This window comes from Varanus komodoensis, unplaced genomic scaffold (genome assembly GCF_004798865.1).
Source record: "Varanus komodoensis strain SLA01 unplaced genomic scaffold, ASM479886v1 scaffold89, whole genome shotgun sequence".
Taxonomy (NCBI): Eukaryota; Metazoa; Chordata; class Lepidosauria; order Squamata; family Varanidae; genus Varanus; species Varanus komodoensis.
Window position 1 is genome coordinate 1,214,071 of NW_025336587.1, and position 20,015 is coordinate 1,234,085.

The window sequence follows — 20,015 nt, forward strand, 5'->3', positions numbered from 1 at the left end:
ATTCAGCTAGGGGCCTCCTCCAGGCAAAGCTACTACCCTGCCCTTGAGCTATGGGCCTCCCCTAAAAGCAAAGTAAGATTCTAGTCCTCATGGTTCTATCAACAAAAACACTTTGAACATCGGAACATGGAAAGCACCCAGTCAGACTTTTGCCTTGATGGGGATTACCTACACACACATTCCTCAGTGTGGCACCCCTTAACAGTGGAACTGCAGCTCCCATTAGCCCCAGCCTGTAGGGCTAATGGTCTGGAATGCTGAGAGTTGTATCCAGAACATCTAGAAGGCACCAATGTGCGTAAGAGTGGTCTATCCCACCTGCCCACGACTCTCCAGGGGTGTCCAGGCGCTATCGGGAGATGGCAGGGGACACACACCCCGAACAAGGGCTGACTTTCTGGGGATGCAAAGCGCAAACACATCAGCGCCAAAGCCAGATTCCTGCAAGGGCAATGCTGCCCAGAAAGACCACTATCAGCTCAGAACCGACACGTTTTCCTCTTGGTTCTTGTGGCCCGTTCAGCCCCCTGAGGAGGGAAGAATCTTGAGGTTTTGGCTCCAAGACCCCGTTCAAAGGCTGGTCCACACAACAGACGGTTGCTTGTGGCAGCCCCCAAAAGAATCCTGGGCAAAAGCACGTAGGATTCAGCCCCACATCCTGTAGCCCAGTTATGCCTGGGTGGGCACTCTCTCTCCAGATGTGATGTGAACTCCAGCTGAGCTGGCTGGCATCATGGGCATTATAGTCCAGCACTTCAGGAGAGAACCATTTTGGGCAAGGCAGGGCAAAGAAGGCATGTCTGAGCCAGGAAACAGAAAGCAGGAAAAGAAATGAAACATTTAAGGAAAAGAAACCGGGGCACCTCTTGCCCTCCCTGCTCTGGGCGGTCCGTTGGTTCTGCCCCTCCTCTGCCAGCAGAGGAGGAGGGACAGAGGGGTGGGTTTTGTGTTGTGCCTGGGCTGCTTCCGCCTCCCAGTTCCTCTTCCTTCTCTGCTGGCAGGCAGTTCCAACAACTCTTCTTTGGCAGATCAGGTAAGCCTTGGGGCCCTGGGCGTTTGTCCACTGCCCTTGGAGCACAGATAAAGAGGCAGAAATGGAGACAGAGACCCTATGTTGGATTTTTTCTTTTTCAGCAAAATGTGTGTGTTGGTATTCAGGGAGGCCAGGGTGCAACCCAGGACGTGTCCAGGCAAAAAGATCCTGTGGGAGACACCATTCTTTGCCCAGGAACCCAAAAGCCACTGCTCCGTAGGACAGATAACACTGAATTTGACAGCCACAGGCCCCAATCTGGTACAAAGCATTTTGTTAAATTCTTGCTTAAATCAAACTTTTATTCAGAACCATGAGGACTGGAACCTTGGGGCTGGAACTCCATGGCAGAGCCCTTGCAGCTGGAATCCTGCAATGCTCCCTACTGTTGGATGTACCGGATCCTCACAAGAGAATATCTCCAGTTTTTTCCCTGGCCTCTCCAAATGGGGCTGGGAAAGAATCCCATCTCCAACCTGGAGAGCAGTTCGTGTGTACTAGCCTGACCTGAGCTGGTGTCCTCTGGAAGTTTGGGATCCAAACTTCAAGTGTTCCTGACCGCTGGCCATGATCGCTAGGCTGCTGAAAGCTGGAGCCCCAAGCACCTGGAGGGCACCAGACTGGGGAAGCAGGATGGCCGGCTGAGTCACGCAAGCAGGCGGCAGTGTGGGGCATGGCTGCTTCCGCGGTGCTTTGGTGCATGCACGGTGCAGGAGACAGCAGGCGCTTCTGCCGCATGCACCCCGCTCCGCCACGCTCAGGCCACGACTGGCCCTTCTTTCTCGCCGCAGGGCGGCACAGACAGGTTCCTAGCCACGGGTGTGAAAGCGGCCCCATTGGCAAGGTACTGCTGAGTCCCAGCTGCTTGCGGGGTCCACAGCGGAGGGCTGCCGGTCCAGGGGCCAGAGTCCGCTTTGCCCAGCGTTATGTTCACAACCCGCAAGCGGACACAAGCACGACGTGGGTGTTGGCCTGCCTGCTCATCCCAATAGGACGCCAGGCAAAACCCAGCAGAAGGCTCTTGCCCCCGTCTGGTCCCTGGGGATGTCCATGGGGGCCTCCTCTTCCCAGCCTTCCCAACTTGCCACCGACCTGCGTTCACAGCTGCTCTGGCCAGCTCTGGCCGGGAACGGTTTCTTCACCCCGGGGCCCACGAATCTTTCCTCTGAGCTTCCAGGACGATACTCGGTGGTGGGTCAGAACAGACCAAGCCGCTTTTTCTCCACCTCATCGGACTTGCAGTCCAGCCGGTGACAGGCTGGGTTTCCTGTCTTGCTCCTCAAGAACCAATATGGGTGGTATCACATGGAGGTTTCGGAGGCCGCAATCCCTTGCACACACTCTTACCTGGGAGTAAGTCCCATCACACTCCGTGGCCCCCAAGTCTGAACCTCCCATGTGGGCTGCAGACCGCAACTCAGCACCCTTTGCTTTATAATCTCACCTCCACCCTGAATTCATGGGATAGCCCTGAGCAAGTGACGGAGAGCTCCTTCCTTCCGAAATGGGGAAGAGGATCTGCAGAACAGGGTTCTTGTGAGATCATGTAGGCGAAGCAGGAAGAGGCGTAGAAAGCTGGTTTCCTGACATGAACCGGGGGCCAGGCAGCAGGGGAATTCTGTCACCGGACAGACGTGTGACCTGCAGCACCTACAGAGCTTCTGGGGGGGGGGGGGGTCCTCCAAAGCGCCACAGAGCAGAACTAGAAACAAGCGGGGTGGGATTTCAAGGCAGCTAAAATTTGTTGGGCAATCGCCCATGCTACGTTTCCTGGAAGTTTTAAACGTCTGACTCAGATGTTGCTGCTGAACCCAACCCTGCAGAACCTGCCCTGAACAGAGTTAACACACAGCCTGTCCCACCCCTACCTTAACACTATCAGTTCTGGGTGCTTTTAGGTTTAGGGAGTTCAGACACCGAGAAGGGCAACCCACCCAGGCCTGAAACCCACGGTCTTCCATCCAGAGACCCAGATCCCTGTCCAGGGGAACGTGTCTACATAAAGACCCCCTGCGGATCTGTGCTGCACCTGATCCTCCTGGATTAGTAAGTGTTTTTTTCCTGTTGCCCCCACCGAATCTTTCTGGGGGTTTTCCCTCCTGAAATCAAATGACCCCCTCCTTGTCCAGGCAACCCCTTTTGCAAACAGGAGTGCTCTGTGGAGACACAGTCCTTGGAAGACAGGGGCTTTTAGAGCCCATGGTAATTAGCATATGCAAATCTTTTCTTTTCCCTGCCTTTTACCATGTGGAATAAAACAACAGGCCTTTCCAGGACTAACACTGCCAGGTTTGGCAGAGAGTGACGACTGGGAGAGGTTTACCACACAAGGTTAATGCTGACATGGAACACAACTCCTAAAGTGAAACCGTGAAATGCTGCCAAGACGTTTCAATATTTGGGGATCAGGCCATTTTGCAACAGGAGTTAAAACTAAGCAGCAGCGGTTATTCCAGAAGTGTTCCTCTTCCCATCTGTGTCATCCGTGTGTTCGCTGCTCCCCTTTCATGCCACTGCAGGTTTACATGAACATCCACATTGGAGAATGCATTCACAATGAGAATTTAGGCGCAGCAGGAAACAAATTTATTTCTTATTTGTTAAATGTAGTTATATATTTTTTATTATTATTATTTATTTATTTAAAGTTTTTATATGCCGTCCCCATTGCTACATAGCCTCAGGACGGCTCACATCAACAAATAAATAAAACAATACAATTACAATTACAATTAAAACTTGGAAACACACTGGCTGCACAATTAAAACTATAAATATTAAGGATTATTAAAATACTGTTTGAATAAAAAGGTCTTGGCCTGGCGCCGAAAAACAAATAACGATGGCACCAGGCGGACCTCTCTGGGGAGCACATTCCATAGATGGGGCGCCACCACAGAGAAGGCCCTCCTCCGGGTACTTTGCCTCCAAATATCTTTCACGGAGGGTTCCCAGAGGAGGGCCTCTGCTGCCGATCTCAAGGGGCAGGAGGGCAAATATGGCCGCAGGCGTTCCTTCAGGTATCTGGGTCCCAAGCCGTTAAGGGCTTTATAAGTAATTATCAACACCTTGAATTGATCCCGGACTTCGATGGGGAGCCAGTGCAGCTGGTAGAGGACTGGGGTTATATGAGAATAATGCCCAGTCCTCGTCAGCAACCTGGCTGCTCTATTTTGCACCATCTGAAGTATCCGGACTTTCTTGAAGGGCAGTCCCACGTAGAATGCATTACAGAAATCCAACCAGGAAGTAACCAATGCATGCGTCACTGTCGCCAGGCAATCGTTCTCCAGATAGGGACGCAGCTGATGGATCAGCTGAAGCTGAAGGAAGGCGCTCCTCGCCACCGCTGTCACCTGAGCTTCCAGTGAAAGCTCAGGGTCGAGGAGCACTCCCAAGCTGAGGACCCTGTCCCTAAGAGGGAGTGCAACCCCATTCAGGACAAGGTCCAGGTCCCCCACCCCAGAGCTCGAACCACCCACCAACAGGACCTCCAGCTTGTCTGGATTGAGCTTCAGTTTGTTGGCCCTCATCCAGCCCATTACCTCGGCCAGGCACCAGTTCAGTACAGCCACTGCCTCACCTGGATTGGTGGAAAACGAGAGGTAGAGCTGGGTATCATCAGCGTACTGATGATTCCGCAGCCCACACCTCCAGATGACCTCTCCCAGCGGTTTCATGTAGATGTTGAATAGCAAGGGGGACAAGATGGAGCCCTGCGGTACTCCATGGCATAGCTGCCATGGCGCAGAGCCATAGTCCCCCAGCACCACCTTCTGGAATCAGCCATCAAGGTAGGAGCAGAACCACTGCCAAGCAGAACCTCCGACTCCCAACCCCCTTAGCCTATCCAGAAGGATACCATGGTTGATGGTATCGAAAGCCGCTGAGAGGTCCAGGAGGACTAACAGGGATGCACTCCTCCTGTCCCTCTCCCTGCACAGGTCATCCTACAGGGTGACCAAGGCGGATTCAGTACCGTACCCGGGTCTGAAGCCGGACTGAATGGGTCCAGATAATCAGTCTCACCCAAGAGAGCTTGGAGTTGTCCCGCCACCACCCGCTCCAGCACCTTGCCCAAAAATGGGATGTTGGCCACTGGTCTATAACTGGCGGCCATCTCTGAATCCAGGGACGCCTTCTTTAGTACCGGTCTGACCACCACCTCCTTTAGAGGGGCAGGTACCCGGCTGTCCTTAAGAGAGGTGTTGATGACCTCCCGGATTCAGGAACCAATCCCGTGTTTGGCTCTGGACGGTAGCCACAGTGGGCAGGGGTCCAGTACACGGGTGGTGGGACGTACTTGTCCAAGCACTTTGTCCACATCATCAGGCAGCAACAATTGAAACTCATCCAACAATGTGTGACCAGATGGCAACATTGGCACCTCCCCTAAGGAATCTGAGTCACTAGTGGAGTCCAGCTCGTGACGAATCTGAGCAACTTTCTCCTTCAAATGCTGGGCAAAGTCATCACAGCAGGTTATCGAGGGTGGTACAGGATCTTTCTTGGGACCTGGCTGTACCAGCCCCTGTACCACCCAAAAAAGTTCCACTGGACGGCACTGTGAGGAAGCAATGGAAGTGGAGAAGAATTTCTTCTTCGCCGCCCTCACCGCCACAGCATAGGCCCGATAATGGGCTCTTAAGTGTGTTCAGTCAGATTCACCCCGTGATTTCCTCCACCTACGCTCTAGACGTCTCCCAACCCACTTCATCACCTGCAATTCAGGTGTATACCAAGGGGAAGAGCGGACTCTGCCCGGTGGGAGAGGACGCTTAGGAGCGATCATGTCCACAGCCCTGGTCATCTCCCCGTTCCACAGTTCGACCAGAGCCTCGACAGGAGCACCAGTCTTGTCAGCCGGAAACTCCCCGAGGGCCTTCAGGAATCCATTTGGATCCATCCAGCTCCAGGGGCGGACCAACACAATCAGGTCCCCACCCTTACAGAGGGAAAGGCCACCATCAAGCTCAAACCTCACGAGGAAGTGGTCTGACCATGACAGGGGAGTCAGACACAAATTCCTCACCCTCAGATCACCATCTTCCTGTCTTGTCGAGAAAACCAGGTCCAGCGTAAATAAATCAATATTTATTATTTGCTTTTTTATATGAATCTCACCCTTCCACTGAAGAAGCTGCAGTTCAGGGTTCCAAATCTTTAAAAACACACGACACGAAAGAAAAAAAGGATGAGGAGGGTGTGGGGGGGAAACGGAAAATGCAAACTTAGGAATGGAAATGGTAGATTCTGTGGCTGGTGGGGTTGGAAACAACACAGGTGATGGCTGGATGAAGGAGGGAGCTGATGGAAAAGTGAAGGCGGGCTCCTGTTTTCTCCTGGTACTTGGCAGGCTGAGGGAAAAGGAAGGTGTCTTCCCACACTTTGACTGTGGGTTCGCCCATAGCAGGTCTCTAGCGTCCACGTAAACATGGTTCCCCAGCCTGGTCTCTGGGATAGATACATCCGTGGGGGGCAGGCACAGGGGAGCACTCCAGTCCTGCAGTGCGAGTGCCGTCCCCTCACTTAGGCTGCCCTGACTATCCCAGAGTTGTGTCCAATATTTCCCCCTTCCTTTTCAAGCTGCAGGCCAGCAGAGCGCTGGACAAAAGGAGGGACGCAGGCCCCATCTGGGAAAGACCGCCGAAAACCGAAGCGACAAGACAGAGGGGCCTTTTGCCGGGAAGGCGGGGGTGCCTCAGCATGCCCTCCCGCACGCCTGTGGGCCCTTCTGCGTGCTCCTCCCCTTGGCACCGCCGTGGCCGCTGCAGGTCCTAGCATGTTCTGGGCCTGGCCGGGCCACGTGGCGAGATGGCGGAGAGCGCTGAGGCCCCTCTGAGCCTGGAGGGCATCTTCAAGGTGCTGCAGCGGGTCCCGGGAGACAGGCTGCTGAGCTGTGCGCACCGGCTGAGCGGCAGGCAGCGAGACCGGAGGCCGTGCCAGCTCCTGCGTGCCATGATCCAGCTGACCCTGAAGCAGGAGGCGGAGGCCCGGGCGAGCCTGGAGGCGCTGGGGGAGGATGCCCTGGTCGCCCAGATCTTCCGGAGCCACTGGGGCAGCGCGGAGAGGATCGGGGCTGACCCGGTTCTCCTGAATCAAGAGGCGCTGGTGGTGGTGGCGCAGATTTACTCACTCCTCGAGGAGGAGCGATTCTGCTTGCCCCAAGTAAGAGATGAGGCCTACCGGGAGGCCATCAAAGCCGTCCAGGTGAGCGGCATCGGGGAGGTCGCGCTGAAGAGTCTCTGGAACGAGGCCCTGGAGAAGTGTGGGCCCGATTTCACATTGGACAAGGCAAGCCATCCGCTGGCCTCTCAGGCAGGCAGTTCCCTGACAGCAGGCTCTTCCGCACTGGCCAGCAGCTCCTGGGAGCCTGTGGCCCTGCGTTCCACTGGCAGCCCGGTCTCTCTCATCAGTCACTTCGAGATCAGCCAGTCCCTGACAGCCCCGTTTGTCACCAATCCGCCTCATCAGCACGGCGTCCCTGAGACTGGTGAGCTGAATGAAAACGCCCCCAGCCCCTCAACACCCACTGGCAAAGCGAAAGCCAACCACAGTTCTCTCTCTGAGAGCCCCGTGAAGGACTTTCCCCAGAAATACCAGACCCCAAACAGGGGGACTGATGATGCCCAAGGCAGCCATTCCTCTCTGTTGGTTCCTGCTCACCCTAAAGTAGCACAGCCAGGTGAGGCTGAATGGCACACCCTGAAGAGCCCAGAACCACACGGCCTCGGAGGAGGCATCCCTGGAAATCGGCCACCCTCGCCCACATCGCGACAAGGCTCCGGAGCTTCTCCAGACTGCATCGAAAGGGGCTCAGGGGCAGCCTCTTCTCCAGCACAAAGCACCGGTCCTGGAGGACAGCTTGCTTCGAGCTCTGCTGCTCCTCCTCCTCCTCCTCCAGCAGAGTCCTCCTGGACAGATTCCCTCAGTGATGAGAAGCAGTTCTTCACTTTTATGGTCCTGCATGCCAGCGAAGACGAGGCCGTGGCCAGGCAGGTGAAGGAGCGTCTGGAATCCATGGGCGTCTCCAACGGGGCAACCTTTTGTGAGGACTTCCTTCTTCCTGGGCGCTGCCAGCTCAGCTGCTTCCAGGATGCGCTGGAGAATTCGGCCTTTACTCTCCTGCTGCTGACAGAGAACTTCAGGGGCCGGCTCTGCGCCTACCAGACCAGCGTGGCCCTGATGGACTCCTTCACACGCTTCCTCAAGTCCCACTCGGTTATCCCCTTCATGCCCAAGAAGAGCCCCCTCCAGAGAACGGAGATGCCCATCCTGCTGGCAGGGCTCGTGCCCCTGGATGAGAACTCGCCCGTTTTTGCCAAGCGGGTCAAGAAGACCTTCACGGCCGCGGCGATCCGAGAGAAGAAGGCGATTTGGACCCGCATGCGGCAATTGCAGGAGCAGGAGGAGCAGCGCCAGTTCCGCCAGGCGCTGCGAGACCTGTCTGTGCTCAGCATGAGCCCGGAGGGACCAGTGACTTTTCCCATGGTGCCGGGGCCCCCGGGCCACGTCCCACAGCTGCCCTTTCACCCGGGGTTCCCGGCTCCTGGGCCGTCTCAGTCTCCGGCTGGGCCCGGCCATCCCCACTCGCTCATGTTCTCTGTGTCGGGAGGCCCCCCGCCCCAGCTCATCATTCAGAACGCCCAGATGGTTCAGATTGGGGACTACAACCACATGCACGTGGAGGGGACCAGCGCAACACTGAGTGCCGCTGCTGAGGACGGGCAGGTGGGAGGCGCCGTGGGGAGCAGACAAGGAGATGCGCCGTTTTCTTAGTAGCACAGCCTTTTGGGCAATATGGCAGTCGTGCTGGGAATGGGGTGTGCTGTTCCAGTTGTCTGTTCCCGAAAGGAAATTGCAGAGCTGGAAAAGTGGCACCAGTGTCAGCCCGGGAACTGGGGACTGGCGTCCACATGGGGGAAAATGGCCATGCTTTGGATACTGGTTAGGACAAAGGAAAATGTCCAAAGAGAGAGGGAAAGCACAGCAGAGAGATCGTGGGAAAACACGCTTGGCTGAGAAGGGACAATTGCTCCCAGCATTTGGGAATGATGGGACCTGGAGTGAATACAGCTGAAAGGCACCAAGTGGAGGAAGGTTTCCCTGTGGATGGTGGATCTTAAAGTCACATCGATCACCACCCAGCCTCGCATGGAATTTGGAATAAATACATTTGAAAATGTTTTTTCTGTTTTGTAAGGGGGTAGATGACTTTTAACCTTCCCCCGCATCCCATTTCCCCATAAAATGCTGTTTGGAACAAAAGGTTTGTGGGCTTGTGCCCCAGCACCAGGAATTGCTTCTTGTTCCACCAGTGTAAAGCAGCGAATATCTGGAAACCAAGGTTTTATCGTCGAATACTGAGAAAGCTGGAAGGCATAGGTATGAAAAAGGTTTTGTGGTAGGATCTGTTTAAAGACTGTACGTGAAGGTGCGTGCTGGGCCGTGATCTATGCACAAGTTTGTCGTGTCTCTTCTGGAGAGGAAAAATCAGCTCAGCAGTAAAAAGTTGGCTCAGGTGGAATCCTACACATATTTAGACTGAAAAGTCTTATAACAGCTTGCACAGAATGTTGGACATTGTAGGGTTTTATTCAGTCTGGACAGACTTGCAAAGAGTATCAGGAGCAACAAAAAGGGCTTCTATCAGCATGTAAATAGCAAGAGGAAGGGGAGACAAGTAGTGGGACCACTAAATAAGAAGGAAGGAGAACCAGAGACTGATATGAGGGAACAGGCACAGATGCTAAATGACTATTTTGCCTCTGTGTTCTCCCCAAAGCAGGACGGGGGAGATCCGCATAGGAGATTAGATGAGGCCGGGGACCTAGGGGCACAGATTAGAGCCACCCCCCTAGAAGTTGAGGGGCTCCTCAGGACACCGGATGTTACAAAGGCTCCGGACTCTGATGGGTTACACCCGAGAGTATTTAGAGAGTTGGCAGGGGTTCTCTCATGCCCGCTGGCCTCCATGTTTGAGGCCTCGTGGAGAACGGGTGAAGTTCCAGAGGACTGGAGGGTGGTGTCAGTGGTCCCAATTTTCAAAAAGGGACACGATGAATTATGTTAGCCTCACATCCATGTAGGAAAGACAATGGAAAGGCTCATAATAGCAAGAGATCTAGTGATGCTAGACAGGGAAGGGCAGCTGGCGGCCACACAACACGGCTTCCGCAAAAAACAGGTCCTGCCAGACAAACCTTGTGGGATTCTACGGCAAGGTTCGGAGGTGGCTAGATGGAGGGGATGCAGTGGATGTGGTTTACCTGGATTTCAGCAAGGCCTTTGACAAAGTGCCCCATGGTATCCTGGTGGAGAAACTGAGGAGTTTTGGGGTAGACCAATGCACTGTCCGATGGATTAGGGCATGGGTCCTCAAACTACAGCCTGTGGGCCAGATCTGGCCCACCATGCCCATTTATCTGGTTCACCTCATAGGTTTTGGACTCCCCGCGGCCGCTGCCACCTGCCTCACTGTGCTGCTTGTTCGCTCTTTCTGGACTCACTCAGAGAAAACAATCTCTGAGCGTGGGCACCCCCACCTCACCAGCCCACCCCCACCGCCACCAACTTTCAACTGGCCCCCTGTTGAAAAAGTTTGAGCAACTCTGGATTAGGGCAAGGTTGACTGACCGAAAGCAGAGGGTAACCATTAGTGGGGAATCATCAGGATGGCGGCCAGTGACAAGCGGGATCCCCCAGGGCTCTGTCCGGGGGCGATCCTGTTTAACCTTTTCATCAGTAACATGGAAGAAGGGGTGAACAGCCTGCTGATCAGATTTGCAGACAATACTAAAACTGGGGCAGTGGCCACAAGTGAGGAGCAGGTACTCCAGATCCAAAAGGATCTGGACAGACTATGGAAGTGGGCAGGAGACAACAGCGTTCAATGTGGACAAGTGCAAGGCCTTGCACTTGGGGCATAGGAATGGGTGTCATAAGTACAGGTTGGGGGACAATTGGCTGGAGAGCAGCACTTGTGAAAGGGACCTCGGGGTGCTGGTTGACTGCAGGCTAAACATGAGTCAGCAGTGATCTAGAGGGCGAACGCCACCCTTGGTTTCATAGCCAGAAGTGTGGCTGCTAGATTAAGAGAGGCATTACTGCCACTCTACATGACTGGTGCGCCCGCAACTGGAGTATTGTGCTCAGTTTTGGGCCCCTCATTACAGGAAGGATATAGCCAGGTTGGAGCCAGTGCAGCGCAGGGCCACAAGGTTGGGGGCCGGTTTGCAGGGGAAGCCATATGAGGCGAGACTGAGGGAACTGGATCTCTTCAGCCTGGAGAAGACTCTAATTTTATACTGCCCCACTGTGAGGATATGCACCCCCCGCCAGGAACAGCCTGGCATGCCCCTTCTGTATCCTCCAACCTCCGACGGTAGCCCCAGCTCCCTGAGGTTCCAAGTGCCAGCCTCAAGCTTGTGCATCTAACTCGTGGAAACAGGAGCCCAGCCTCAGAAAAGGTGCTGATCCACCAGGACCAGCTGCTCTATGGGCTAAACAGGAATGCTGGGTAAATTGGCGAGTGAGTTCGGAGCGCTATGAGTTCGACCTGTGACTTTTGCAGGGGATCAGCAGTTTCCAAGCAGCTGAGCAGATTCCACAGACCTGTGACTTTTTTAAGCTTTGTGGGGAAGTTTGCCCATGTGTCCTTATGCTGGTGGGCAACAATCTTGCACATCCTCAGAAAATACCTGGCTCCAACCCCAGAGGATCATGGAACAAGAAGTCATGGGCTGTCCCACCCTGGGTGCATTCAAGAGGCAGCTAAACGGCCCTCTGAGAGGGGTGGTTTGAAGTCCACAGTTCCCCTACCAGGGGGTGAGACCTGGTGGTCATCATGGCCCCAACGCTACTGTTCTGTGATATTATGCATAAAAGGTGTGTGTGAGGGAAGGGGCAAAGAACATAGACTTCCAGCTGGGTCCCCAACACCGCCCCCCCCCCCCATAAGATGCATCCCTAGGGATTTCTTTCTGAAAGGATTACATTGATGGAAGGAAAGTTTATTGACGGCTGTAATGCCCACCTCAACATCCCAGATGCCACAGGCAACACTTAAGAAAGGGTGATTGCCTAGCCGGTAAGTATGTCTCTGGGTGCCCTGGCCAGGGACACAGCACTAAATGTGTTTTAATCTGATCCTGCAGAGCAATTCTGCTTGTAATCTGCTTTCCTGAGGACATGATGATCTGCTAAAGTGCAGGGTTTGTTTCCTTCTCCTGCAAAGGAAACACCGTTCCTCCAAGGCAGCCTTTCCTAATCTGGTTTCCTGCCAGACATCCTGGACTTCAACTCCCATCATGGCCGCTGGAGTTGCAGCCCAACCTCTGGAGGGAAGCAAATTGGGGAGGGCTGATGAAATGAAGCAAATGTACCACCAGGACTCCCCATGTAATAATAAGACACTGAGAAGGTTTGTGTTTTATTTTTATTTTTTAAAGTGTCCCTTTATTCATTCAAATCAGGAGCACAAGCTCACAAGTTAAAGGCATTCTGCTTTTGCAAGTTTGACACTTTAACCCAATCACTCTAACTTAACTCTTTCCTTTACCCCGAGAACGAGGCCAACACACACACACACACACACACACACACACACACACACACACACAGAAAAGCACAAAACAAAAAGAATCTCCTGCAGCCCTTCCTCACAGTAAATCAAGCTCTCAAATAATCATTTGCGCCTAACGCTGCAGGAGTGAGGCAGTGGTGCCCCTACAAAGCCATCCAGGAGAAAGAAAACATGCAAATTGTGGTTTGGGGTTCACAGCTGTTGTCCCGGGCCAGCTTCTCCAACCTGTTGCCCCCCAGATGCTGCAGACTGCAACTCCCAGAATTCCTGACCACCATTTCTGACTACTGGGGCTGATGGGAACTGAAGTTGAATGGCACATTTGGGAAGTGCTGGCCCAAGCAGAAAAGCCCATGGCGACAAGGGCATTCAAAGAAGAGCCTTGGGAATGGGAAGAGAAACGAGTGGTTGGGGTCATTTCCCCTCCTGCCACCTTCCCCCTGGTGATCTGGGGTAACATCCTCAACCCCGAACCACAGCCCTTTGGAGCAGTGTCGAATTTAAAGCCAACGGGATTTCCACGTTCAGTGGCCAAGGCAGCGGCAGTGTGATGTCCTTTGGCACGATCTGCCTGCAAGCACCACTATGTCACCTGAGCTCCAAAAGGACAAAGAACTAAGATGGGTTTCAAGGAGATAACGGGGACGTCCTGGGTATCTACACCTGGAGCAGTGGAGGACAGCAGGCTGCACACAGGGAATTCACCCCACTTTGCCTGAATCCCACGCAAGGAAGAGTCCCTGGATGCAATTCAGGCGGTGGCTGCAAAATCGCTCAAGTGAGGAAACGATCTGTCGCGAATGTCGCAGCACTGCTGCCCTCCTCCCCTGCTTCATTTTACCCCCATAACAAGCAAATACTCGTGATCCTTGGGACCATGATGGCCCAAAGACCATGTAGGAAATGCCAGCCGGTTTGGGGGCTGGATGTACAAGCAGCAAAGCACCTCCGCCGAGAGTGCCAGGCATCCAGGTCTGTTCCAGGCTGGGAGCAGTTGCAACTGGCTGCTGCAGGGCCAACGTACCTCTCCTCTCGGGCAGATTGGGCTTGCAACCAAGTATGGATCTGGCCCATAGAAAATCTTGCGTATTCTTTCACCCACCCCCTAAAACTACACCCCCTTCTTCCCTTTTAAATTACAGCTGAAAGGTCTAACGAAGGAATGCCCTCCACTGTTTCCCCTTTGCAGGACTGAGTAAGGGGCTTTAAAAGGGGGGCTCGCTCCAACGGAGACCTCCAGCTGAATGGCTATGGGTACTTCTGCCCACAAAGTGGGGCAAGCCCAAGCCCACTGTGCCGGTGGGTGCAGCCCTCCTTCTTCACAGCTAACTTCACACACTGCAGTGCGGGGAACGGCATCGGCGCATCTGCTCCTGCCAAGCCGGTTTTACTGAGCGCTTATGCTGCCGTGCAGCCTGGATGAGTAAAACCGAGCCTGGGGATGATCCATTCCAGGGAGCCTCCGGCCAGTCTGTGTCTCCCCCATGCCCTGACTTCTCGCCGAGAGAACAGAGACCGCACACACAACACAACCTTCACTTCCAGGGATGCGCTTTCTGTGTCCTGGACCTTGAAATGAGCTTCCCCCGCTTTGTTCTGCAACTTGATTGGAGTGGGTCGCTGTGGTGTTCGGCAGCAAAAAAAAGGGGGGGATTAAATGTTGTGTTCAAAATTGCTACATCAATGCCCTGCAATGCTAAATGGGGTTGCTTGTTTAAAAAGCTTATTTGCCCTTTTAGTGGAGTGCTGAATGGGTTAATGTCTGCTGCAGAGACCAAACCATCACGTTTAGAACTTTGGAGGACTAAGACAGCTATTAAGGGACCAAGCTGGCCAAAAAATTATCTTTTCTCAGGCACTTTCAGAGGACTCTATGGAGTGAAAATCTCCACCAGACCACTAGTTGCCACCCTGAGCAATGCAAAGAATTATCTGCAACCAGTTGGAAAACCCATATCCCAGGTGTTCTGGAAGATACCATGACCCCGATCTCCCAAATGATTCCCTGCTATTCTTTTAGCTCCAAGGACGCTACCCATTCTCTTGTTACCAGAGGGAAAGGGGCTGAGAGGATCCTAAACCTGATTTCAGAATTTGGGGGATTTTCTGACTCCCTGGTTGGGTGAAAAGTGCAGTTATCCGAATGGAAAGAAAAAAAAAACCACCACCACCAACCGCCAGTCTTTAAAACAAGCAGCAAAATCTTAACAGATGCTAAGATGTGAGACCATTCAAAACAAGAAATCAAACCCAGAATACAATCGACACCACACGTGGCTTGGTTCAAGCGTGCAAACTGCAAATAACTTCCGGCAGAGAAACGGACAACTTTTTCTCTTGGCTGACTACAGAGCTAAGTCAAAAAAACACTGTTACAGAAAAAACACCTGTAAGACTGTAGGGACTGCCTAAAATTCTGACTTCTACTTCCCTATTTTCAAGGAGTGGGAAGGAGGGTGAAAGCTCAGTAACTCGAAAGCTGGTAAGGCAGGCTGTGTTTCAGTGAGCAAATCTATCTGCACAGTGAGTGTGAGTGCAAGTGTGTACAAAGAAAGAGTCGGCAGGGGGTCAGCAGCACTTGTGACCCGTCTCCCAGCCTGTCTGCCCCGACTTTCAGTGCCTCTTGGCAAAGAACCCTGCAGCCTAGGGGTCAGTCCAGGACTGGGTTGGGGACCTCACAGAAAACGCAACATGGCTCAGTCCAGCTGCCTGGCATGGCTCACTGTGCCAGGCCACTAAAATAAGGGGGGTGGGGTCAGTGTGGGCATTGGCAGTGGATCCCACTGCTGTGCCAAGTGCTGGTGCCTGTCCAGGGCTGAGCAAAGAACAACTATGGACATTTAAACACTGCAGTGGAAAAAGGGAGGGAGACTGTCTAGCCTGTCCTAGTGCAAATGAAAGCATTTAAGATGCAAATCACGGGAAGCCGGCAAGCTGCCCCCCACCTGCCCAGCGTCCCCCATCAGAGATGCAGGAAGAGGACTGCGGGGGCTCCCTCCTCTAGTGGAGCTCAATGAAGGCCACCAGCTCATTTGGGAGGATTCTCTTGTACGGTATCTTGTGCTTTCCCACAGCTCGGGCAGCAAGGCACTGTAAGGTGACGTAGTTAAATGGCTGCATTGTGGACTTCATGACGACCTTCTTGTCCAGGAGCTCATGGGCCGTCTGTCCGAAGGCATTGGTGGTGTCTACGTGGGCCCCTGCCTCTATGAGGGCGGTCATGATGGCAGGAGAGTTGTTGGAGGCGGCCACATGCAGTGGGGTGTTGTTGTCATAATCGCGACAGTCGGGGTCGGCCCCACACTCCAGAAGCAGGCTGGTCACATGGAGGGAGGGGAACTTCCCCAGTGGGTAGCGGCCAACTGTGGTGGTGTCCTTGTCCACCGCCATGTGCAAAGGGGTGAAGCCATTCCTGCCCCGGGGGTTGCACTTCAGCCAGCAGTAGATGGCTTGGCGCTTCTGGTGCTCCTGTTCCGTGGTGCCCTCCACTTTCTGCATGAGAAAGATCAGGTGCAGGAGGATGGTCATGGCTTTGGTGAACTGGGCACAATCGGCCACGGGGTCCTTCTGCTGCAGCAGGGCTCTTTCGATCTCACGGACGCCTTTGCACAGCACCAGCATGAGGTCGGAGAAGCCCAGCTGGGTGGCCAGGATGGCCTTTGTGCAGTCCTGCAGCACGTAGGAAAAGAGCTCGGCGAAAGACAGGAAGCTGCTTGCTGTCATGGGGCTCAGGGGCTCCAGGTTTTTCTGCTGCATCTCCAGGGCGTACTTCCAGAGCCTGATGCAGCGTGCAAAGTTGCCTGCGTCAGCGTAGACGGCCCCCCGATAACGGATGTAATATGAGGTATCTGGATGGGACGGGCCGAGGATACGCTCCCGAATCAGCAGCGCCTGCATTCGCATTTCATCTGGCTCGGTCATCAAGGAGTTCAGCTCTTCCATGGTGCTCACCTCTCGGGTGTAATCATAAGCCAGCACCACCTTCGGAGGCTCTCCCTTGGAGAGGTATTGTCCATCCTTGTAACGGAGAGCCATGGCCCTCCGCCAGTATTTGAGAGCCCCGAGGAGGTCATGCTTCTTGTCCACAAAGGTGGCTCCCAGAAGCTCTAGTGCTTCCACCGCCGCCTGTCTGGTGCAGGGAACCGTAAGTTCAGCAGCGGCTGAGCCTTGCTTACGGATTACTGCTCCTTGATTTCTGTCTTGCTTGCTCCCTGTCTTGCCTGCTTCCTGCTTTCCATCGTCTCTGGCTGCCGGCTCCTCCAACGCCGCCTTGATCAGGAATTCCACAATATTAGTGTGGCCGGTCACACTGGCAGCCAGCAGCGGGGTCATCCCGTAGCTGTCCTTCTCCATCCGTGCTTTGGATTGAAGCAGCAGCTGCATGATATCTAAGCTGCCGGACTCGGCACAATCGTGCAGGGCTGTGTTGCCTTTGACGCTGCGGCGGTTCACATTTGCCCCCCTCTCCAGCAGGTACCGGGCAATCTCCGAGTGCCCTTTGTAGCAAGAAATCATCAGGCAGGTGTGCCCGTGACGGTTGGCCACCTCCAGATCGGCACCCTTCTCCCCGACCAAGTAGCGCACAATTTCCAGGTGCCCGTCAAAGCAGGCTGCACGCAGCGGGGTGGAGTTGGTCCTTGTCGTCTGGTTCACACAGGCTCCCCGCTTCATCAGGCTGCGGACAACGGACATATGGCCGGCAGCCGAGGCAGCCCACAGCGGGGGAGCACCCTCAATGGTCTCCCCGTCGAAGTCGACTGAGCCACTCGCATCCACCCGGGCATGGCAGCGATCCACCAGGTACTCCACCACCTGCCAGTGACCGTAGCGGGAGGCAATCAGCAGCGGAGTGCCTCCGGCAGCTTCCCCACTGGTGGGTCCAGCCATCAGCACCTCCAGCAGCTCCCGGCTCTGGCTGCCCAGGAGCTTTTCGAGGAGTCTCACCTTCCCTTCCCGGGCGGCGTTGTAGACCGCCAGGCAGAGATCCATGGTGAGTGAACTGGACACGGCAGCAACCTCGTCCCCATGGACCAGCAGTGGCCCTACCGAGCAGCGCCTCTCCCGCTCCTTAAAAAGGCCTGGGGGGTAGGGCAAGGGAGGGGGGTTCCCTCCCTGTGGTGATGTGTTTGTGGGCAGGGTATGTGTGTAGGCGGGTGGATAGCCTTGGGAGAGGGCTCCTTATCTGGTAGCCTAGCAACTGGGCCACCCGCTTCCTCCCCTGCCACAGCTGCTGACTCTACAGCTGTACCAGCAACCTTCACCCTGTTTTCCCCACGACGCCATCTTACGCCTTCTCGCGCAAAAACAAAATGGCTGTCCTGACGCTCTCCCCGCGAAAGGGGCGGGAAATGCCGCAAGGCACTCTGGGAGTTTTAGTTCCTCTCGGCGGTCGCCCTGAACATTCCAAGGCAGAATTTGAGGCGGGGACTACGTTTCCCGCAAGGGATAGAGCAAAGGGCGAACGGGAGCTCAGGAGCGGCGCGCGCTAAAGCGAGTGGGAAATGTTGTTCAGCAGCCGCACAAAGAGACCATTGGAGGCCGAGTTCTCGCGGAAAGAGTTCCTGCTCGCCCAATCGCGGGGGCGGAGAACGAAGGGTCCTGGGATAGGAGGGAGGGGGCCTGGGAAATGTTGTTCGTCCCCCCACTCGGCGACTAATACGGCTTTCCCCAACAGAGCGCCCTCGTAAGGCGTGCGCAACAACGCCCATCTCATGATGGAGGTTGTTGTCCGAAACTTCTCGAGGGCGCCCCGTTGTGGAAGGCTGAGAAAAACAATACTAGTTTTAACTACAGCAAAAACCGTAATAAAGTGAACAATCATTCTAATGTGTGGCTTTTGAGGACTTCCTATCAATAAATTCAATTTCACAACAACAAATCATTTATTGCAATGAAATGATATAATGCATAATAATATACTGTATAATTATGCAATGCACTGCGTTATTGTGTTGTAAGCCGCCCCGAAGCTTCGGCAAGGGGCGGCACAGAAATGTAATAATAATAATAATAATAATAATAATAATAATAATAATAATAATATCAGCATATTATAACAATGGATTTACCCAGTGTAATGTCATGCATCACTTTAAGTCATCAGGAATATTATGTGTTGTGACAACATGAGCATGTAATGCAGTCTTCTAACAACACAGTATTACGGCCATTTTCTCAGCTCATAAAAACATGAATACTAAGTCATCACTAGGCGCAGAATAAATACTACAGCTTGAAGGGCCATCTTCCACCCCTTACTGGGCATGGAACACGTGTGATGTAAACCCATTTCATGACACTCAGCTGCATCGTTTCTCGCCCCCAGCACAGCCCGGGTGAGCTGCTGAATCTCTCCCAGCACTTCTCATAAAAGGAGGATGGGTCTCTGCCCCAAGGAGCTGACCGATCTAAAATCTGCAGGGAAATGGAGGTGGGGCGGGGCGAGGTGGGGAAAGGAGAGAAGACGTGATTCTTTTCCTCTCTCAGGCTTAAGCTGCAGTCAGTGGTCGGTTGGCATTCCACAGATGGGGCTGAGGCTGGAAAAGACACCCTCCTAAACCGTTTCCTCCACATTGCTGTTGTCTAGCCCAGAGTGCAGTGTATTTCCACTTAAATAGTAAATTTCTTCTCTAAATTCTCATCTGTATGTATAAATTACCATGGTATGCGCATAGTGAGTTGTCCCATGCCCCTCAAGTGTGACTTTGCACCCAATCTAGAAATTGGTGTCCTGCGATCCTCTTTTTTAAAGATTCGCAAGTGGCCACCCTACTTATAAGTGGACAGCCAACAGGATGCCGAAAGGAGCTTCAGGGCCAGCCCAACTGGGAACCCAATTATGGGCACCATCTGCTCAAACAGCTTGGGCCAAGAGTGGGGAAAATGGTGATGCATTTAATGGCTGTTGGACAAGCCGAAGTTACAATCTGCAGTCTCATGGAGTCAGGACTAACTACTAGAAAGGTCTGGGGCTCAGACCCACATGACAAAAATAATAGTGAAGTTTCTGCATATGTCTTTAAGGAGCCCGTCTCCTTAGAACATCTCTGTTGGTACCCAAAAGGGAATATATGGACGGGGAAAGTAAGGCATTTGGTGTCAAAAAAATCCCGCAGACAGAAAGATGCAGAAGGAGGGCATCTCTGCCTCATCACCCCAGCCAAGTTAGGGTGCTAGTCTCCAAGACTGGCCAAGTTCCTCTGTTGCAAAGGTCGAAAATCTCCTCATCCCTATCCTTAAAAATATAGCACTTAAAAATATAACCAAGCAAATCAACCAGAACTTCCCTTTCATGACCACTCAAATTCACTGCCAGGGACAAAGGACTCATGTCACCTTCTGGCAGGGCCAGCCCCATTTGCCAGGCTCAAAAAAGTTTCACCTGCCACGTCTCCATTC

The 20,015-nt window shown here is 53.7% G+C and overlaps 2 protein-coding genes across 2 annotated transcripts; one reads left to right on the forward strand and one right to left on the reverse strand.

Moving 5' to 3' along the window:
• The first annotated feature begins 980 nt into the window (after window positions 1-980).
• TICAM1 (toll like receptor adaptor molecule 1) lies at window positions 981-9,301 on the forward strand. The gene is made up of 2 exons (XM_044417591.1): window positions 981-1,033; window positions 6,620-9,301. The coding sequence occupies exon 2, from the start codon at window positions 6,848-6,850 to the stop codon at window positions 8,810-8,812; it is 1,965 nt and encodes a 654-aa protein (XP_044273526.1). The 5' UTR covers window positions 981-1,033; window positions 6,620-6,847; the 3' UTR covers window positions 8,813-9,301.
• A 2,703-nt stretch (window positions 9,302-12,004) lies between these two features.
• Window positions 12,005-17,872, reverse strand: FEM1A (fem-1 homolog A). Its single transcript, XM_044417588.1, has one exon. The coding sequence runs from the start codon at window positions 17,604-17,606 to the stop codon at window positions 15,618-15,620; it is 1,989 nt and encodes a 662-aa protein (XP_044273523.1). The 5' UTR covers window positions 17,607-17,872; the 3' UTR covers window positions 12,005-15,617.
• Between the last annotated feature and the right edge of the window lie 2,143 nt (window positions 17,873-20,015).

Bases quoted from the DNA above. Each gene is read 5' to 3' on its own strand.
- FEM1A (XM_044417588.1), bottom strand. From the start codon at position 17,606: ATGGATCTCTGCCTGGCGGTCTACAACGCCGCCCGGGAAGGGAAGGTG.
- TICAM1 (XM_044417591.1), top strand. From the start codon at position 6,848: ATGGCGGAGAGCGCTGAGGCCCCTCTGAGCCTGGAGGGCATCTTCAAG.